General features: G+C 48.3%; 4 protein-coding genes across 4 annotated transcripts; 2 read left to right on the forward strand and 2 right to left on the reverse strand.

Moving 5' to 3' along the window:
• Nucleotides 1–958: 958 nt before the first annotated feature.
• F5891DRAFT_962974 (uncharacterized protein) lies at nucleotides 959–3,925 on the reverse strand (the record flags this gene model as incomplete). Its single annotated transcript, XM_041375955.1, has 4 exons — nucleotides 959–1,337; nucleotides 1,389–3,148; nucleotides 3,266–3,487; nucleotides 3,539–3,925. 4 exons carry the CDS (start codon nucleotides 3,923–3,925, stop codon nucleotides 959–961), a joined length of 2,748 nt encoding a protein of 915 aa, XP_041219042.1.
• Nucleotides 3,926–4,663: 738 nt separating this feature from the next.
• On the forward strand, nucleotides 4,664–7,413 carry F5891DRAFT_985893 (uncharacterized protein; the record flags this gene model as incomplete). Its single annotated transcript, XM_041377667.1, has 9 exons — nucleotides 4,664–5,144; nucleotides 5,417–5,513; nucleotides 5,699–5,738; nucleotides 5,759–6,179; nucleotides 6,233–6,348; nucleotides 6,400–6,709; nucleotides 6,762–6,988; nucleotides 7,012–7,042; nucleotides 7,184–7,413. 9 exons carry the CDS (start codon nucleotides 4,664–4,666, stop codon nucleotides 7,411–7,413), a joined length of 1,953 nt encoding a protein of 650 aa, XP_041219043.1.
• Nucleotides 7,414–7,943: 530 nt separating this feature from the next.
• Nucleotides 7,944–11,367, reverse strand: F5891DRAFT_1196416 (uncharacterized protein; the record flags this gene model as incomplete). The annotated part of the gene is made up of 8 exons (XM_041368288.1): nucleotides 7,944–8,306; nucleotides 8,356–8,591; nucleotides 8,638–8,995; nucleotides 9,041–9,555; nucleotides 9,609–9,768; nucleotides 9,896–9,941; nucleotides 10,189–10,712; nucleotides 10,771–11,367. The coding sequence occupies 8 exons, from the start codon at nucleotides 11,365–11,367 to the stop codon at nucleotides 7,944–7,946; spliced, it is 2,799 nt and encodes a 932-aa protein (XP_041219044.1).
• Nucleotides 11,368–11,764: 397 nt separating this feature from the next.
• Nucleotides 11,765–16,016, forward strand: F5891DRAFT_962973 (uncharacterized protein; the record flags this gene model as incomplete). Its single annotated transcript, XM_041375954.1, has 5 exons — nucleotides 11,765–11,917; nucleotides 11,965–12,252; nucleotides 12,313–12,654; nucleotides 12,817–14,076; nucleotides 15,639–16,016. The coding sequence occupies 5 exons, from the start codon at nucleotides 11,765–11,767 to the stop codon at nucleotides 16,014–16,016; spliced, it is 2,421 nt and encodes an 806-aa protein (XP_041219045.1).
• Nucleotides 16,017–16,052: the final 36 nt, after the last annotated feature.

The following is a 16,052-nucleotide window of genomic DNA, read 5'->3' on the forward strand; positions in this document are numbered from 1 at the left end:
TCAGTAATAGAGCTTATGAGTTGTAGGGGGGGGGGGGGGGGGGGCTGAGGATAGATGGCATGTCACATAGCGTCCCTTTATACAATGTGAGGACAAAAATTTGGCCCTACCTGCATTCCACCGCCGCCGATCAGTAAATTGATAAGTCTTTGACGTCATTGACCTCTAAATATTGCAATTGTGGAGAATGTTCTTGGTCGGTTCCATCCGGTCGGTAATCGATAATCCGTGACCAGTTGCGGTCTAAGGCGACAGGTTGCAGATAGGGCGCCGAAGCTCGAGCCTGAGGCCCGAGGCCTTGATACTTTGAGTTTGACAATTCTAAAATGTTGTTGTCATTTTTTTAATCCTTATTTATTATCCTGCGGGGCGAGGCCCTACTATAGTAAACAATACCTACAATATTGTCAATGTCTTTTGAGACCCCCTGTTAACATGCCGTCCGGACTCAATGGTACCTACCTGGTAACCCCGGGCCTTGTGGTTTTAAAACACATTCAGGCGAGTTGTGTACATAAACTCGATGCGGACTGAGTTCGCTTCGAAATCACCAAATTCTTCTATCTGAAAATCCAAAATTCAAATTCAGAAAAATGCAGTCTCTAGTAGCATCAGCAAAAGACCTTGAAATTTCGCTTGTCAGAAAGAAGTTTGATGCTTACGGTGAGCTTACGGCCTGGTGATCGGAGCAACGCGATTGGTGGAACAAACTTTTCCGTTGTACACCGTAAATACTCGATATCGATAGTGTTATAATTTTTAAATGGGTGTATGTATTGCATTATATGTTATTATATTGAGATTGAGTTGAAATACTAGTCTAGGGTTCGGAATTGCATTTCCAAACACCGAGTAGGGTCATTTGTATTGATCATTGGGCCATTCAGAAAGTTCAGAATCACAGCAATCGATTGACATGCATTCAAATCTGCGCTACTAATACTATTAACGATCAATACTACGCGAACTCCGTACTAAACGTATGATAACTTTCTTTATCTGCAAAGTTATTCAAAAAAAACCGGTCATAGGACTCCAAACACGTTGTCGCAGAAATGTCCTTGTTGACCTTCTCACCGTATTCTGGTATCAGTTCGACAGCATGTGTAACATCCGTCAACAACACCACACCACCACGCCTATAGCGTTTGCCATGTTGGTCCACCACATATGACCGCTCTACTGTCCACATCGCGAGTTCGGGACGGTCATTGGGATTGGCGACGAAGTCAAAATATTGTATGTAGAGGAGCAGACTGGAAAGATATGTTGGAAGAACCAGGTTGGAAGCACGTGGAACCTTGGGCTGAAAAATAAGTCGAACTTGGGCAACGCGACTTGCTGAATATCACCTCGTTAGTGTTAGAATATGACAGCAGAAAATATACGTACTAATTTGGCCATCATCACTCGTAACATCGACAAGGACGGTATCACAGTTCCCGAGGGGAAATAGGTCGCTGGGAGGGTATGATTGGATCACCCTGCTTGGCATGATCACTTGAGGTTGGAAGGCAGAGTGAAGTTGCAATCGAAATTTGTTCCACGCGTAAAAGCGTCCATGTCTGTGGTCCCAGCGAGTATTCTCGCCACTGGAGAGGGAAGAACGCTGGATGAACTGGGAGACTGCGTGATCAAAATCAACGAGTGCGTATTTGGTAAGAATATCGACGGGCGACAGGGACTTGAGATCTGGTGTTGAAGTTAAATGGAAGGCAGTGAGAGCATCTCCAGAAAGAATGCCCTTGTGAAAATGATTACGGACTCGTCGAGGTCCATGGACAGAATATGCTTCATCGGGGAGTATATGAGAAATCCAGGAGAGTGCTGGGTTGACGGTCGTCACTTCCTCATCTTCAAGGTTTATGGCGTTGACGAGCGATGCGCCATGGGAAGTGATTAGCGCGTACAGGTTGAACAATTCCATTGACTCCTGGCGATTGAGAATCTGTACACACTGCTCCGTGAAATCATTCACTCGTCGACTTGTTCGGGCAAAGAGATCCTTGCAGTGAGTGATGAGCAAGCGCTCCGTCATGTCGGCTGAAAACTGCATCAAAGTACCCAGTCTCTCAATCGTGCCTCTGAAGCTTTGGAGTAACTCGAGCTTGGGGATGAAAAAGTCTTCTTTGGCGCCCTTCTTCCCCCTCCTCGCCTCGGCCTCGACGATAGCATCCTTGAATGCATGAAAATCGGAGAGTGCCTGCACCATCGACTGTAAGGATTCGGGAGAATGGACTGGATTTTGAGCATAATAGAAAAAATCTATGAGAGCGCGGATTGCGCGAACGAATCTAGGTGGAGCAGCGCCTGAGATTGAAGCAACAATGGTGCGTTGAATATCACGATGCTCACGCCCAGTCATTTGGTTGACGTGCGTGATGCCTTTAGTAAAGTGGTGCGTCCCTACCCGTTTGTGCTGAGTGATGAAGCGGGTGTCGAGCTCGGTTTTTCCTACTATCTCCTTGATCCATTTGAGTGGATGATCTGCAAAAAACTTATGAAGGGTATGTAAAACTTCGCCAGGGAGAAAGACGGATGGACACGAAAACGACCAATCAAGCCAATATGGCATGTGGACCCCAGACAGATGGGCAGCTTTTGCTGCCTTCTGAAATTTGTCGAGATCCCAAGGATCAATCTCTTTGGCGATCTCGTGTATAAGTTGTAGTGTGTGCTTCCCAGTGCGAGGAGGATAGAGAATTCCGTCACCGAATTTGTCTTGTGTCGCCATAGTGATTGGAGAGACATTCTTGCTGACTGCAGCGATCATGGAGGCCTCAGGAAGGTCACATACATGGGCGATGAGTGGTGTAAAGACGTATCGAATATGTCGGGAAGGATCAGGCATAAAACAGCCATCACTCGCTGCAACCTTCAGGTTGGCGCAGACGAGATCAACGCACTTATGCCATAGCCACGCCTGAAGAATGGTCTGATAGTCGGAATGCACGCGAAACTTGCTAACAGGCATGTAGGCGATACAGCGCCAAGCTCGCAGGGTGGCCTTGGAGCGAACCTCCGAATCGATGTTACCGATGGTGATGAAAAGTGGGTGCATCTCGAGCCCTCCAGTAATCCGCGTGACAGGAGTCTTATCGGATCCCAGGATGATAGGTACTTGCGTAGCACCTACTGGCAGATAGTCCTAGGTATATAGAATTAACTTCAAGTAGTAGACTTAAAGGGCCAAACTAACCTGGATTTTCCATGCCATATCGGCACTCATATAATCTCCATACTCGCGTTGACTTCCTGTATTGACTACGTGTGGCTGGAAGGTAATGTGATTGGCGAAAACCGGATCGCTGAAAAGTTGTTTGACAACCTCTAGAGCATCGCACCAAATAAGTTGCACGGGATAAGTCGTCTTGTAGCCCGTAAACTCTAGGTTCGAAACTTTCCATGGCACAAAGGAGGGTAGTGCATCGGTCCAATCTAGAAGTTGCTCCTTGGAGGTGAAGGATGGTTTTGGGCGAGTGTGAAACTGGAAACAACGGAGTCAGGCCTGTCGAGCAGCACTCAAAGTCTCTCCTACCCATTTTAACTTTAAAAACTTGTCAATCTGAGCTTGAGTTAAGTTTTCAACCAAGAACTTTGCCAACTCCCATTCTCCTTCATCATGGAAAGGGTAATACGTATTTATTTCTCGCCGATAATTATACTGATCGTCTTGCAGCCTGTCAAACAGGTTCTTGCCAACACCAAAGACATATCCCGAGTGCGGATGACAATAACCAGTAGTGGTAGAAGGTTTTGACGATTGGGAACCTCGCAACCCAGGGGGAACAGGGAATTGATGCGGACGTTCCTCGTGCGGCCAACAGGTAGACTGAGAATTCAAGTGCAGGGTAATGGCCTCGATTGTAGGAAACTCTTTACTGCAGTTGGGACAAAACCTGGTACAGGTATGTCCATTGATCATCAGCACTATTGAGTGACAATGATAAGTATACGCACATTTGCTGCCCTTTGCTGAGTGCTAGGCGTTACGCAGTGCGCAAATCGATTCAGTCTTTTAGACTCCGCCGGCTGATGTCAACCTTGTGATAATCCAACAGGTCGCTTCATATAATTGCAGATTTCCCAGTTAGCCTTCCGCAGGTTCTCCCAAGTCCACCCTTTGTACATGATGATTCATACAGTCTCTTCTCCACAAGTCAGTTCCTCCCCCGTTTCTCGAGGCGGTAGTTGCCCTCCTCCATCAAGCAGTCCTCCATCTTCACCTCTGTCAGGCGGACATGCTACCACTCCTGGATCATCTCTTTTTGATTCCAGTCTCAAGTCAGAAAGCTCTCCCAATACGAGGCATTCTGACATATGTGCTTCACTAAGAAGCATATCCTCACTGTCAAAGACACCTCAGATTGCAGCTGCCAAATTGGAGACGGACAGCCTATTCTATAATCCGTCTACACCTCCAAATCCTGCACGCGCTTCTCGACGTGGCTTTATCCGCGAGAGAATGAGCAACAAGTTCATTCCGTACCCCCCCTCTCCGGCTCCAATTGAGGTCCATTATGCAGCTCGTGTCACCGGGCGAGAATGCAAACCATACGTATCCTCTGACTCACTTCTCGAGGTATCGTGTATTTCTTTTATTTAATTGTAGAGACTAAATTATTGAAAGCATGCCGGAACATTGGAAAATGGCCTCACGCAAATGCGTCCTGCAACCTTGTACAAAGGGTATCAAGCAAAGCTTGTTGCTCGTGAGACTGCACGCCAGCGCATGTTGGTGACCGCATGGGAAATCGAGGAAACCGAGCGCTTCCTTGAGTTCCTGGATGTTCTGCATGTCGACAACGAAGAACGGCTCGGATTCGCTCAAGAAGACTTAAACATCTTTAGGAAGCTATTTTCTGAGCGTGACCGTTCTGATGTCAATGACGACAGAGATTACCTTCAAGCTGTCTACGAGGATGAAATGGAGATTCTTCGCGTTGTCTCGCTACAAGCTGAGCAGTTCTCAAAGATCTTAGGTGCACGTGTCAAGAAGGATTTCTTGCAACCTGGAGCCAAAGGATCGGGATCACCATCGCCTGAGCCTGGGGTTTCGATTAGAGATAATCTGGTATCCGCAGATCAGGAAGATAACTCACAGGTTTCGGTCAATTCGGCAGCACAGTCCGCACACCCTTCCCGTATGCCGTTATTTGTATGAGCCCTGCGCTTCCAATTGAGGTATGTATACACGTGTCCGGTCATTATGCGCTCGACTGATCAATCGATAAGAACGCATTGTAACATGCATGCTACAGTTTAGCAAATCCATCATGGCCCCTTTCTCATTTGTATTCATTTTTCACATCTGCAGCTGTTCTTTTTACATCGTGCCCCTTCATTTTAACCCTTATCCTGTTCGCAGCCCCATGTCACAAGACGTGTAGTTTATTTGGGTGTTGTTTGTGTACAGTCGCTTCTCGTAGAATTCAAATTGGACTGCTCTCTGCGCCCATGCATCCTCAACTCCCTCTACTTTATGGCCAGCAAACGTGCACCGCCCCGCAAAGGTAAGACTAACTTTGCGAAACCTGCTCGTGGTTCGGGCCTCAACCCATCTCATGCTCCCGTGGACAGTCAATTGAATCTCGTTGATGAGCAACCGCGCGAACCGATGTCTTTTTTTAACCCTCACGCCTCAAATCAGCCGCTGCCATTCAATCCTCACACTACCCACCATCCGCACCATCCACAGGACTCCGCGCACCATCAGCACACGTCCGCTCCCCACCAGCGTGAGTCTACTTATGATCAGCATGAAGACTTCGCCCAGCATCAGCAAGAAGATCTCGCACATCATCATCAGGATTTCGCCCAGCATCAGCATCAGTCCGCTCCCTACCAGCGCGAGCCAGCTTACCAGCATGAAGATCTCGCGCACTATCAGCATCAGGACTTTGCGCCTCCTCAGCAGGACTTTGCGCCTCCTCAGCAGGACTTTGCGCCTCCTCAGCAGGACTTTGCGCCTCCTCAGCAGGACTTTGCGCCTCCTCAGCAGGACTTTGCGCCTCCTCAGCAGGACTTTGCGTATCCTCAGCAGGACTTCGCGTATCCTCAGCAGGACTTCGCGTATCCTCAGCAGGACTTCGCGTATCCTCAGCAGGACTTCACGTATCCTCAGCAGGACTTCGCGTCTGGCGCTGGATCCTCGACCGGATATGTTGCTCCGTCATTAGGTAAGTCTGCCTGCGCTCATAACATATGTCTAGCACTTACCCTTCCACCATAGCGCCCAGTTGGGTCGGCGATGATGAGGAATTTCAGACTCATTCAGTCCTGCCACCGGATCTCCACCACTTACGGCCAATGTCGACGGGAGAGATCCCCAACTCCCATGTGATACATGTAAGTCAATGTTAGTATCTGCATCATCGAAAATTGACCTGACATTACTAGACTACAGGGCCTGCAAGGACATCGAAAGCACGTCGTTGTGCAACTCGATGTCTGCCCCCCACACCACGCCTTGTCATTCCTGTTGTGACGCCCACAACGATGACGGGGACTGTTGCACCTCCGGAATCCATCGAAGGTTCCGCCGTTGACATTAGTCCCGAGACGTGCAAACAAGCGATCTCGGCCTCAAGGGAACGCGTATTATCCATCGTCTTTTCCGACGACGCACTGGTATCTCTCGCGGCTGACAAAAAGCGCATCGTCAAAAAGGTCATTTCCGAAGTAAGATCTAGAATACCAGCCCTTCTCGGTATGAATTAACACGCGAACACTGACTTATACTAACTATTTGATCCTACTAGTTGCAACACAATGGACGGCTAACGAAAAGGACGTCGCGAACGTTTGGTGCGCAGTGACGAAATTTCGCACTGCATTCGCAACGATCATCCGACAAGCTGTCGTGATGGGATATTCCCTCTTCCCACCACAGGGCTGTACTATCCCCCCAGATACTTTTCGTGTCGATCGGATACGCTGCCTCGTCGTAGATAACGACTTAGCGTTCATGCATCAATACACTTTTGCAGTAAGTCTTTATTCATTTTCGAGAACATTTTTTTAATCTATTTCGACAGGACAGGTGCGCTTGTCATTCACTCGAAATTCACCAACCCATTCATCCTTCATGTCCTAACGAAACTCATCTGGTGTTCGCCCTTCCGGCTCCACACTTTTCTCGACGAATGCCCACGCCGTCAAATACATTATGCTATTGGCGCAGCCGGCGCCATTACAGAGTCTGCATTGATGGAGCAGGGCTTGATACAACTTACAAAGGGTAGGATTACCCCCCAGATGACGCATTCGACATTCACAAAGATTGTTCTGGGCCTGGATCAGCTAAGTGACGCTGAAAAGGTTATTTTAGACGACTTCACAGACAGCATCGTCGTTTGCGGGCGCTCGCAACAGCAAGCCAACGACGAACTATCTGATTTTGATTTTGAATAGATACATCATGTATACCGATAATATATTCACATTAGCTAATAGTTGTATCTCACTTGTGAAAATTTCGATGCTATTTTACATATTTGTATCGTGTCCGATTCAAAAAACTAACATTTTACTACAACGGCAGTCCCAGAGCGGTACTTTTCTCTCGGTTGAGCCAAAACGACATTTACGAATGCATGCCCTGAGCTATACCCAATCCGAGTTGTTCAGAACAACTTTCGAACTCGTTGTCGGTAACTCGACTCTTTTAGATGTAGTAAACACACTCGGTTGTTCATCTAAAAATGTGGGTCCGTTGAAAAGTCGCTTGCGAGCGTTTTGAAAATAGTTAGCTCAGGTCTCGCGTTCGTAAACGTTCGTTTTTGGTTATGTTGCACCCTGAGTGCTCGTTTTTAGGTTAGTTAAAAGATCTCGTCGTATCGCGTCGATTATCAACACATCTAGTACTGATATGATCATGAGCATCCAATGATAATCTTGATTACACTATACTACAACGAACAAGCTATACATGTAGTAAAATATTATTCAGAATCGGATGAGCTCTCTCCATTGCCTGCCTGCGATGGTCCGACATCCAGCACGTACTGCAAATAACTTTCTAACTCGAGTTTTTCTTCGTCCGTGAGGTCATCGAACGCTTGCACGATCTCCTTGAATTTTTCTTTGTGGTGTTGACCACCAAAAGCGTCGACGGTGATAACAGCGGAGCGCTGTTCCTGCAATGCACAGTGAGTACCGCTGCCAACTGAGGCCATCACATATTTGATGGCCTTCAGTGGCGAGGCGCCGAGAAAGGCTTCGCGGCCCTCGCGCCACACAAAACGAACGACGCCAGCCATGATAAACGCATTCTGAAATTTGGCATCAATGGTGATATTCCCGTGCTGAAAGACTTATAGTTAGTGAAGCACCAGAAGTGTGAGAGCGACGTACCTCGTCCACAGAATATGCATGCATGAAGAGTAGGGGATCAATGCCCCGTATGAGTTTGTTCACCATTGCGATGCGATGCGTTTGTGCTGCTGCGATGGTGCTCCCTCGTGGGGGAAACAGCTTGTATGACACGAAGACACTGTCGCGCGCAAATTGAGCGATTTTCCCGCGTATACTGGACAATGCGTTCGACACTTGTCTCCGATGGGCGTTAGTTATGAAGTTTTCAATGACAACTACAATATTAGTACGATTATATGAATGATTGAAAGAAAAACTCACCATCAGCTTCCAAACAACGAGGCGTCGAGTCTTTGATTGCGTCCTCAAATTGAGTGACGTGTTTTTTCCGCTTCTGCGTCATTGCATGTTTGGTAAACATCACCCGCGCAATCAGGACTTTCCCTCCCTTCACAGCGTCGTTGATGTCGTCATTCGACACACGAACAGTCTTCAACGTCAGCGCTGAATGTTCGGTGGCGACAGGTATTTGTAGTGCCGTCGTTTGTGCTTGTGATGATGTTGCGGCGCGTGTCTGTGGTTCGGTGGTGGTGCGGGGGGCTTGTGGGACAAGGTATGGTGTTCCTGGTAGGTTAGGCCTGGTATTCCGTTTTTTCGTAGTACGTGCCGGCCCCTGGGTCTATGTAGCTGTTAGTTAGGGTAGCACAATAAATGAAAGACTTACATGAACGACCTCTTCTTGAGGAATTTCCCCTCGCCGTAAGAGAGCTAGATTGGTAGCCGGGGGAACAAAGCCTGTCCCTCGGTCTATCACACCGACTCCTCCATCGGAAGCTTCATCAATCCACGGCGGTAAGGGTGTTCCGTGCACGTGGGTACCCTCTTGAGGGGCTCCGAGCGTTCCTAAGGACGAGCTGTCGTACAGCTGGTCCCCCGTGTCTCCGAATCCGTCTTGATCGTAAGGGTACCTGTCGTAGGATGTACCGTCATCATGGGGCTGCGAAGGATTGGGTTGGGGGTTGCTTAAGGACGAGCCGCTGTATGGCTGGCCCCCCGCGTCTCCAAATCCATCTTGATTATAAACGTACCCGTCGTAGGATGTACCATAGTGAGGCTGCAAAAGATTGGGTTGTGACTGCGTGAAAGTATCTTGTTGAGGCTGCGCAAAAGCGCCGAAGGATGTAGAGCTGGATGCGTGTGAGTCGTCGTACTGTGTGGGTCCACGGAAAGAGTGCCAATCTGTTTTTTTTGGCTTGTTAGTTGCGAATACTCGCGATTGAAGTATCACTCACCTGGGCCCCCGCTTTGCCGCTGCATACTGTCTTCGTGTGGATTGAAACCAAATGCTGATACAGAAGGTTGTTCAGCTGGAATGTTGAGTTGATCAGCAGCTGGAAGTCCTGATGGGTTAAGTCCCGATCCCCTTGCTGGCTTGGGGACGGCAGCCTTGCCCTTTCATTGTGAAGGACGGTTAGACATATGGTGGTCAGGAGAGAGAGAGACGACAATCGATAGCGCACTGATTGTTTGAAATTCGATACTATTACACACAAATGTAATAAAGCACACCCAAACGTACATAAAAACATGGCAGTCCGATCACGAAGTGATCTAGTGTGAGCGGCCTGGCGTTGCGATAAGTAAGACTATGGACATATATGGACGGGAGGGAGAGGCATGGTGTTCGAGAAGCAGTTATATGAATGACGCGTGTCCAAAAAGTCGACATGTGAACGGCGCAGTCCGAAAGAATTGAATGTGTGGCTATTCACTGATATGTAAATTAGCGAGTGATGAGCTGGCAGTCAAATTTAGATACCGTGATTTGCAAAAAAGAGGGCACAAAAAGAAGGGCTGTGCGATTAGACCTACGCATCGTGGCCTTCAGATTCTTCGTCATCGTCCGAGTCCATGGTACTGTTGTGATCATCACCATCTAAATCGGAGGACGTATGGGAACCGCTGGGATCAGCCGAGCTGGTGAATTGAGGGCGATGAGAAGATTCTCCCCTAGATGACAGTAAGTCGTTCTTGACGTTCAGGCCCAGAACTTTTCCCATTGTGTCTGCCTGGGCAGCAACGGCACGAAGAGTGTTGCACTCGTCGTCATATACAGATTGAAGGTAGTTCCCGTCATCCTCGATCTCTGAATGGTGACGCCCGGTGAGAGTGGCTCTAATTCTTCGGAATTCTTCATCAGAATATTTGAGGCGCATTTTGCTATCCTCATTGAGCGCCTCAGAAAATTCTAAGAAGTGCTTTGCCTCTTGAATTGCCCATGCTGTAACCGCGAGGCGTTGGCGTGCAGCTTCACGGCCAGCAAGCCTTGCCTTGAATAATTTGTACATAGTCGATAGGTTCATTTCCACGAGGCCCTTCATTATCAATTCCTCGTGCTTTTACCGTAAGATTACACAATAAATAAAATAAAATAAAATAAAATAATGAACGTACCTCTGCAATGTCTTCAGCCGTGAACTCTGGTCGGCATTCTCGCCCTAACGCACGAGCCGAGATACGGAGCTCCAGTGGAGAAGCAGATGTAAACTTCCCAAAAAGGGGAGAAGCTGGAGGAGAAGACGAACGAGGGGGAAGGGATGAGTTGTGGGGTTTCATTGGAGAAACAGGCGTAGGAGAAGACACAGCGTGACACTTTCTACGGGAAGGAGATGCCATGCCATGCGATTTACGAGGGGAAGGGCTACACAATAAGCTCTCTTTTGTTGCAGGTGTGTAGCCAGGCTTCCCACGACGGGACGGAGATGCGAAGTCACGCTTTCCGCGACGGGAAGGGCTATGCAATAAGCCCTCTCTCACTAAAGGAGAGTTTGACACCTCATCCACTGGGGAGAGAGGAGTTGGGGGAGAACCTGAATGATCAGAGCCAGATCCTATATCAGAGGTCATCAAACAGGGTGAGTTATTTGCTTTCTTGAGAAAAAAATCAAAGAATGCTGGTTCAACACGGGTTGCACTGCTGGAGTTAGTGTGAGTAGGGCTGCTTGGTCGAGGGGGAGAGGAAACGTGAGATAAATGTGCAAATTCCATCATCTCGCTGCGCAGACAGCTCACCAGGTGATGGCGGGTGCAGTGAAGGTGCGCAAGTCTGCGGACTTTGAAAGACTTGTGTGCAAATCACTGACAGCTCAGCGCTCAGGCAGGGCAGCACAAGTCGAAGTCTACAATGTAAGTATGCGTCTGTTAAACTCGGTTTACCAGCCTGATCGTGCGCACATACCTTTGCAGGTTATGCCCAAACTGCAAATTGAGAGAGTTTCCGTCCATCGAGTCACTTATTACGCACCTCAATTCCCAATCTACCTGCTGGCCACCTGAAGCACGACCACAAGAATTACCTGTCCCTCCTGTATTCCGTCGAAGTCCTGTTTCAAGTACCACTGGTACTTGTCATCCAGGTTCCGGATATGTCTTCGGCGTTGGTGAAAATATGCTCGATAGGTTGGAAGACGATAAATATGCGTACCGGCGAAAGATCAACCATTGCTACCCTTTCCAGGATGAAGGCGAATGGGAATTAGGGAAGTTCCTGGTTGAAAACCTCACTCAAGCACAAATCACTAAGTTTTTGAAGTTGAAATGGGTAAGTACGATCATCTAAGCTGTAGGCACAAGTCTGATTGTCAACAGTTTAACAATCACGCAAGACCGTCTTTCACCACGAAAGATAATCTCTTGGACTGGATGGACTCGCTTCCTTGTTTTACGGAGTGGCAAGTCTCCAAAATAGAGTTTTCAGGCTACAAGACCGTTTATCCCATCGAACTCATTTGGCGCGATGCGTTGGATGTGGTCAAGCAACTCTTTAGTGACCCGATCTTTGCGAACCATATGACGTTTGTCCCACACCACATCGATGTCGGAAATCAGCGTGAATATGGAGATTACATGAGCGCTGATATGGCATGGAAAATCCAGGTCTGTTCACTCTATTAATACGTTCCTCACCGAGTCACAGAAAGACTTGCAATTTTCTAGGACCACCTCCCTATTGGCGCAACCCAGGTTCCCATCATCTTGGGATCCGATAAAACTCCTGTTACGCGACTTACTGGAGGACTTGAGATGCACCCGGTTTTCATTACCATCGGTAATATCGATTCAGAGGTTCGTTCCAAAGCGACATTACGAGCTTGGCGCTGCATTGCCTACATGCCGATCGTAAAATTCCGTGTGCATCCAGATTATCAGAGTATTCTCCAGGCACGGCTATGGCATAAATGCATGGACCTCGTCTGTGCTAACCTCAAGGCCGCGGCAGCAGAGGGATGTTTCATGCCTGACCCTTTTAGATTCATCCGTTACGTTTTCACGCCACTTGTAGCTCATGTATGCGATCTGCCAGAGGCCACCATGATCGCTGCAGTTGCTAAAAACGCATCTCCTCTGACTATGGCGATGCAAGAGCATTTTGGTGATGGGATCCTCCACCTCCCTCGTACTGGGAAGCATACATTGGAACTCCTTGTCGGTATTGCCAAGACAGTTGATCCCTGGGACCTCGACAAGTTCCAGAAAGTGGCCAAAGCTCTCAATCTGTCTGGAGTTCACATGCCTTACTGGCGTGATTGGATATATGCATGCCCATCCGTCTTCCTCACTGGCGAAATTCTACATACCTGCTTCAAATTTTTTGCTGATCACCCGCTCAAATGGGTGAAGGAGACTGTAGGAGCTTACAAGCTTGATACCCGTTACATTGCTCAGCATAAGCGGGTTGGCACGCGCCACTTCGCCAAAGGGATCACGCATGTCAAGCAAATGACGGGCCGTGAATATAGAGATATACAACGCACTATCGTTGCATCAATCGCAGGTGCCGTTTCACCCAGATTTATTCGCGCAATCCGCAGCCTTGTAGACTTCACATATCTTGCACAACACCCAGTTCATTCACCCCAATCACTCCAAGCCATGACGCAGGCACTTTCGGATTTTCACACCTTCAAGGACGCTATCGTCGCTGCAGAAGCGAGGAAGGGGAAGAAAGGCGTGAAAGAAGATTTCTTTATTCCAAAACTCGAGCTAATGCAAAGTTTTGAGGGTACGATCAGGAGGTTGGGCACGTTGATGCAATTCTCGGCTGATACGACAGAGCGATTGCTCATAACACACTGTAAGGACCTTTTCCCCCGGACGGCTCGACAAAGCAAAGATTTCACGGAGCAGTGCGTTCGTATTCTTAATCGTCAGGAGTCGATGGAAATATTTGATTTATATGCATTGTTGACTTCTCAGGGAGCATCACTGGTCAATGCCATGCACGCTGAAGATGAGGATGTCACAATCGCTAATCCTGCACTTTCTTGGGTTTCCCGCATACTCCCTGACGAGGTAAAGTCGGTTCATGGTCCCAGACCAGTCCATAACCACTTTCTCAAGGGCATTCTTTCTGGAGACGCGCTCACGGCTTTCCAACTGAATGTTACCCCAGACTATAAATCACTGTCACCGGCTGAAATACGCACGAAATACACTCTCCCCGACTTTGATCACACGCTCACTGACTTTATTCGTCGTTCATCCCTGGCTAGCGACGAGCACACCTGCTGGGACCCCAAATATGGGCGCTTCCAGGTGTGGAACAAGTTTCGGCTGCAGCTGCACTCGGCCTTCCAGCCACGGGTCATCATGCCGAGCAGGGTAGTACAAGCCTACCCGCCGAGCGATGATTTCCCCTTGGGCAACTGCGATACCATTCTTATCGATGGCCCGGGCATGGATGGCAACATAAGTATGTGTGTTCCCTGTATATTGAGTGAGCACTACTGATATCATATATAGCTAGTTATGTTGCACAAGTAGTGCTGCCGAAGTCCGGTTCGGTTCGGTTCTTGGGGCAAATTTTCCGAACGCCGAACCGAACCATAGGTTCGGTTCAGCCATTTGGTCGAACCCTGGACCGAACGTCACCGAACGCGTTCGGGAGGGTCCGGTTCGCGTTCGAACCAGGTTCGACTAAGCTTGGACCATCTGTGGTTGTATAGGCTCGAGACCATGAGTTGTCATGTAATTCGAGTCGGACAGACAACGAAAAGACTCTAACGCAAGGAGAACTTCTTTGTACAAAGATTGAATTCAAGTTTCTAAAATAAACACATTTTATTTGCCCGGTGCACATAGTTCCCTGATCACATTCTCATCGATCCTCTTCTCTAAACATATCTCAAACGCAGCAGCATGTACGGTTGCAGTATTCGAGATTGCAAGCGTGTCAATCTTCGCTGCAGGATTCTCTGAAAGGCGGAAAGCCCAGAGAATAACAGCCGTATTGATGAAGATGGACCGATTCGCGACATGTTGACCAGGACACACCCTAGTATTTTCAAGTAAGGCATGAGAAAAGGTGGAAAGATGAACGATACCACTCACCGGCGGCCAAAACCAAAAGTGAAAAACTTGAGATCAGTGATCACCGCGCACACGACCTGCATCGTCGCGCGATGCGCAAAGCCTGTAGTGAAAGGTGGTCGTCCATTATCGCATCATCACAACTGAAATAAGACGTACCTCCAATAGCAGCCACTGTGACACTAATCCCATCAGCTACCCCTGACAGGTCTCCACCTGAGACCCTCGAGGATGAACACGGTAACTTGCGGCATAGCTTGAGCTCGAACGAAGACCGACAGACTCACGAACTGCGAACGGTGGGCAACGACTTGTATCAGCATGGCTGTTGCTCGAACGAGGATCGACACACTCACGACCTGCGAACGGTGGCCAACGTCTTGGATCAGCACGGCTCTTGTTCGAACAAGGAACGGTGGCCTGGTCCGCCAACGATTTGGATCAGAATGGTTCGAGCTCGAAAATCTTGACATACTCACTTCCTGCGAACAATAAGCAACGACTTTGATCAGCATGGCTCATAACATTCCCAAGTAGTACTTACCTATATTAATCATTAGCAAGAGTTCAAAGTGTTTGGAATTCATATAGCGACATAAGATACCTAGTGTTTGAACATGTTGTGACGGTGCAGTACTGTGTCACAGCGCGTCACGACTGCGGCAGGCGCGACAGAGGACCGCGTCAATTTCACCCGGCTCAAACCTGCGCGGGTTGCAGACACATGCATTTGCATATATTGACACATAGTAAATACTTACATCTTTTTAAAAAAGTGTAAAGCGTACAAAAATTGAGAGGTTCGAACCCGTTCGAACCTATTCACTACCAGCCCGAACCCCGAACCTCTGGAAAGGTTCGGTTCTGAGTCTTGGCCGAACCTTGGACCGGACCATGCGTCCGGTTCGGAAAGGTTCAGGTTCGAACCGAGGTTCGGAACCGGACTGCGGCAGCACTATGCACAAGTTCGACTAATTTTTCAGCCAACGATTCGACGAGGTTCAGATGTGGAGCTGCCATCGTACCTTTCCAACCCCCTTCTATATGTCCAGTATTTCCGTTTCGTCTCTCGTCCTGAAGACCGTCCTGAACTCATGATGTGGACCGTGGAACGCGTGTACACTCATGATGCAAATGGTCACCGCCATAGACATGGAGCTGTTGTGCGACTTACGGATGCAACGCATGCGGTCGAATTGATACCGGAGTATGGTGAGGCGGTGGACAAGAGCGTGACCTCTGCGACATGCTCGGAAAGCTATGAGCGTTTCTTTCTGAATAATTTTGCGGACAAGGAGAGTTATCATGCATTCAGTACTGAGTTTGTATAGACAGTAGATTAATCGGTATGTAGCAATTGTATCTAT

The sequence above is a fragment of the Suillus fuscotomentosus genome (assembly GCF_016647785.1).
Source record: "Suillus fuscotomentosus strain FC203 chromosome Unknown F5891scaffold_99, whole genome shotgun sequence".
NCBI classification, from domain to species: domain Eukaryota; kingdom Fungi; phylum Basidiomycota; class Agaricomycetes; order Boletales; family Suillaceae; genus Suillus; species Suillus fuscotomentosus.